Source organism: Rutidosis leptorrhynchoides, chromosome 10, assembly GCF_046630445.1.
Source record: "Rutidosis leptorrhynchoides isolate AG116_Rl617_1_P2 chromosome 10, CSIRO_AGI_Rlap_v1, whole genome shotgun sequence".
NCBI classification, from domain to species: domain Eukaryota; kingdom Viridiplantae; phylum Streptophyta; class Magnoliopsida; order Asterales; family Asteraceae; genus Rutidosis; species Rutidosis leptorrhynchoides.
The window spans coordinates 325416456-325420616 of NC_092342.1; the positions used below are offsets into that span (position 1 = coordinate 325416456).

The 4161-nt window shown below is 41.0% G+C and overlaps 1 protein-coding gene across 1 annotated transcript; it reads right to left on the reverse strand.

Annotated features, from left to right (window-relative positions):
- Window positions 1–235: 235 nt before the first annotated feature.
- Window positions 236–721, reverse strand: LOC139871308 (uncharacterized). Its single transcript, XM_071859034.1, has one exon. It carries the CDS (start codon window positions 719–721, stop codon window positions 236–238), a length of 486 nt encoding a protein of 161 aa, XP_071715135.1.
- Window positions 722–4161: the final 3440 nt, after the last annotated feature.

Genomic DNA, 4161 nt, shown 5'->3' on the forward strand with positions numbered 1-4161 from the left:
ATGACCTTCAAGACCACAAATTCCACAGAAAATCCCTTTCTTGAAAGTGCATCTTCTCTCTTGTGAACCAGTGTTTGGTGTGGCTTGATTGTATCTCCACCTTGAAGTGTTGTGATTGTTTGTGTTTGTTTTTTGCATTCAGTGCAGCAGAGATGGTTGGTTTAGAGCTAGTGGATTCCCTTTGCCTTTCTTCTTGTCTGATCATACTATAAGCTTTGGCCACATTTGGTAAAGGTTACATCAAGAGGATTTGACCCCTAATGTTGGAGTAACACTCATCAAGTCCCATGAGGAATTGTATGAGCCTCTTCCTTTGATTTCTTTCAATGTTAACCCTGCCATTTTCATATTTACAGATGCATGTGCGATTGTAAGGTGCTTCAATTGCATCTAATTCATCCCAGAAACCTTTCAGTTTGTGATAATACACTTCAATTGAACACTGATGTTGTTTTAGCTGAATGATGTCATTCGTTAGCTGATAGATCCTATGTCCATCTAATTGTGAGTATTGTTCCTGTAATTCTTTCCACAATTCACGAGCAGTGTTTACAAAGTTGAGTGAATTACTGATTTGATCAGTGATGGTATTCAGTATCCAGGATATAATCATATCATTTGTACGTTCCCATAGAGCCCTAATTCTTGAGTTTGATTCAGGTTCTAGAAACTCACCATTGATGATCTGGAGCTTGTTCTTCGCATTTAGAGCAATCATCATTGAGCTGTAACATCCCAAAATTTGGAGTATTATTTTAAATGGTAATTTAATAATACCAAGAGTGATCGAGGTGTTTTGAGACGTTGTAGTGACTTGAAATATTATTATTTCCAATAATGATATTGTTGGGAGCGTCGGGAATTTGATGTGCAAAAGTTTGGTGTATGTTGCGGGGTCATGCGCGCGTTCACCGTTTGGGCCATAACTTTCTCATACGAACTCGGATTGAGGTGAATCAAAAGCCCAGACGACCATAATTCGAACGCGAACATTTTAAATTTCAAGTTATGAGCTGGAAGGCTCCAAGAGCAACGCTTTTGGGCCTAGGAGCGCCACTTTTGGCGCTGATCAAGTGTTGTTTGTATTTTGGAGATTTAAATGAAGGGCACTTTGGTCTTTTTGCATGTGGACGGATTTTTGGCCACAAAACTGGTTCCAAGCTTACCTTATCCTCATTTCCACCTCATCTCTTCACTCTCATCTCTCTCAACCCTTTTAAAAAGAGAAAACCCACTTAGAGAGAGAAAGCTTTGATTGAAGAAGATGAAGCTTGAATCGGGTGAAGGGGCAAGAGTTAAAGTTGTTCTTTTCATTCCTAGCTACATTTTGATTGTAGTGGTAAGTCTCGAATCCGAATTTAGTGTTTGATTCTTGTTTTGGGTTAGAGTTATAAACTCCACTTCTTGTGATTTTGGGGGTTTTTGGGTAAGATTCATGTAAGTAAACCCAAATTGGTGACCTAGGGTTTTGATTGATGAAATTGTAAGTTTGGATCTTGCATGTGTTAGTTAACCTTAGAACACTTGTGTTGACTTGATTTTGGGTGTAAACCCTAATTTAGGTCAAGATGGGGTTTTAGTTGAAATGGGTCAAGTGTTCTTGATTTTTGGTGTCAAATGATAATTTTGAGACACAATCACTAGTTGTTAGTGATTGTAGGTGTTTTGAGTATAAATTGACAAGCCAAAGTGAGTAGTGTTAAAATGGTGATTATGGGTCAAACTTGACTTGTTTTGGTGGTTTAGTGCAATTTGGGTCAAGTTGCACTTGTGGGTTGGTTTTTATGATCAAGTGCAATAAGGGTTAGTTTGTACTTGTTTGAATGATTCGGAATTACCACCCGTAGTGGTAATTGGTGAAGTCCATTTTAGGTGTCTAAATGGGCGGTTTATGAAGGTAAGTATAAACCCTTGGTTAAGGGTGTTGGTGTCGAATTCTCTTGTAGAGAATGTATGTTGATTGTGTATATACATATATGCGTATTATAGGTAAAAGCTTGCTCGGGCGCGTAGGTGGAGATTTCGCGCGTGGTTTGTAATGTTCGAGTTCGAGGTGAGTGGAATAATTATATATGTATGTATATGATTTATTTGCTTGTGGGGTATGGATTTAAAGTTCGATGTTGACGATGCCATACCACTATTTGTTTGTTGGTTGAGGGTTTAAAGTTCGATGTTGACGATACCTCATATGTATGGATTTAAAGTTCGATGTTGACGAAGCCATACCACTATTGTAGTGACATTCGATGAGGGCTTAAAGTTCAATGTTGACGATACCTCATATGTGTGGGTTTTAAGTTCGATGTTGATGATACCACATTACTTGGGACGGATGGGGTTTAAGTTCGTTGTTGACGATACCATTCGTAGGGCTAACCTTGGAATTTGAATACTAATGGATGTTGTGAACATCAATGTTGTGTATTATGTTGTAGCGTATTATATTGTTTGTGTTATATGCTATTGTTACACTAGCCTATGTTATCGGAGATTTTAGCGTTATACATTATGAAGGTATGCTAATTATATTGCTAGAATGTATGCGGAAATGGTATAAGTGATTGCAAGTAAGTAGATTATATATGTATATGTATAATTATTGCCTTCACTAAGCTTTATGCTTACCCCTCTCGTTGTTTACCTTTTTACAGGTATTGTGTTTATGAAGCTAGCTAGTTGTTAGGCTAGATGCGTAGGAGCGCTTGGGCTCGATGGGGTAGCTTTTGGATGTTATGGACGCGAATTGGGGATTTGGTAGTCCCCGGGATTATGCTCTTGGTATCGGGTTGGGTTGTAGAGTCCTTAGTCGTCTAAATGTATAATTGGGTCGCTTTGTTTCAACTAATGATTGGTCATGGTTATGTAAGACTAAAATGTGTAAACGGTGGTAATTTGTGTCATAATGAACTTGTGCTTGGGTTATTGGAATGTAAACTCATGTTTGGGTAATTGGGTTGGGATGACACTTAGCCAAATTTCGAATCTGCAACATTTAGGTGCAGGAGCGCTGTAACAGACTCGTCCCACATCGGTGGGAGAGGAAAACAAAGCACTCCTTATAAGGGTGTGGATACCTCTTCTGGTATGACGCGTTTTGAGGGTGTTTACCCGAGAAGCAAATCCGTGAGGTAGAAGTGCGATCCGGGGTTGTACTCGTGTGCGGGTAGCCCGTCGGTGATCGGCTTGTGTCCAAAGCGGACAATATCATACTACGGGCTGATGGTGATGTTACTTATAGTATCAGAGCTGGGGCCTGCATCGATGTGCACTGCGGGGACGCAGTGTCCCGAAGGGGGGGAGAGTTGTAACAGACTCGTCCCACATCGATGGGAGAGGAAAACAAAGCACTCCTTATAAGGGTGTGGATACCTCTTCTGGTATGACGCGTTTTGAGGGTGTTTACCCGAGAAGCAAATCCGTGAGGTAGAAGTGCGATCCGGGGTTGTACTCGTGTGCGGGTAGCCCGTCGGTGATCGGCTTGTGTCCAAAGCGGACAATATCATACTACGGGCTGATGGTGATGTTACTAGCGCCGCTTTTAGGGCAAAAGCGCCGCTCCTGGTCAGCATCTGGTAGTCTTTTTGATCAGTCGTCAGAAGCGCCACTTTTGGCAACAAAAGCGCAGCTCCTTAGTCGCAAAAGCGCCGCACCTGTGGTGAGGTGCGCCGCTCCTGCTAAAAAAAAAATTTAGTCGGTTTTTAATCTAAACGGGTTTGAGTAATTACAAGTGGTATCAGAGCATAGTCTAAGGGAATTAGGTGACCTTGGAATAGGTGCCTGGTCTTAGACTTATTGGCGATAATGCATTATACCAGACTGAGAATTGGAAGTGCCTAATTTAAGTAGGTGAACCTGGACATTGTTTCAGTAATAGTCACCTAGGTTGTAGGTTGACTTGTCGTTGGGGTGTACTTGGGTACATTTATTTGTTATATTGTATATAGGTGTATATATACAGGTATCTATTTGTTCAGTGTCCTAGAGACGAATCTATTGGAGAGATTCACATGTTTGGCGGTTTGAGTGATCAAGTTCACGGTAAGGACTTTTTGTCATTCGGGGTACTAGGAGTTATCGCGTGTTATTTTGTGTGAATGTCGCGTCAGTCCGGGTAGAGTACTTTGCGTGACCATGCGAAAATGGTAAGGTACGTAATTG

Bases quoted from the DNA above. Each gene is read 5' to 3' on its own strand.
- LOC139871308 (XM_071859034.1), bottom strand. From the start codon at position 721: ATGATGATTGCTCTAAATGCGAAGAACAAGCTCCAGATCATCAATGGT.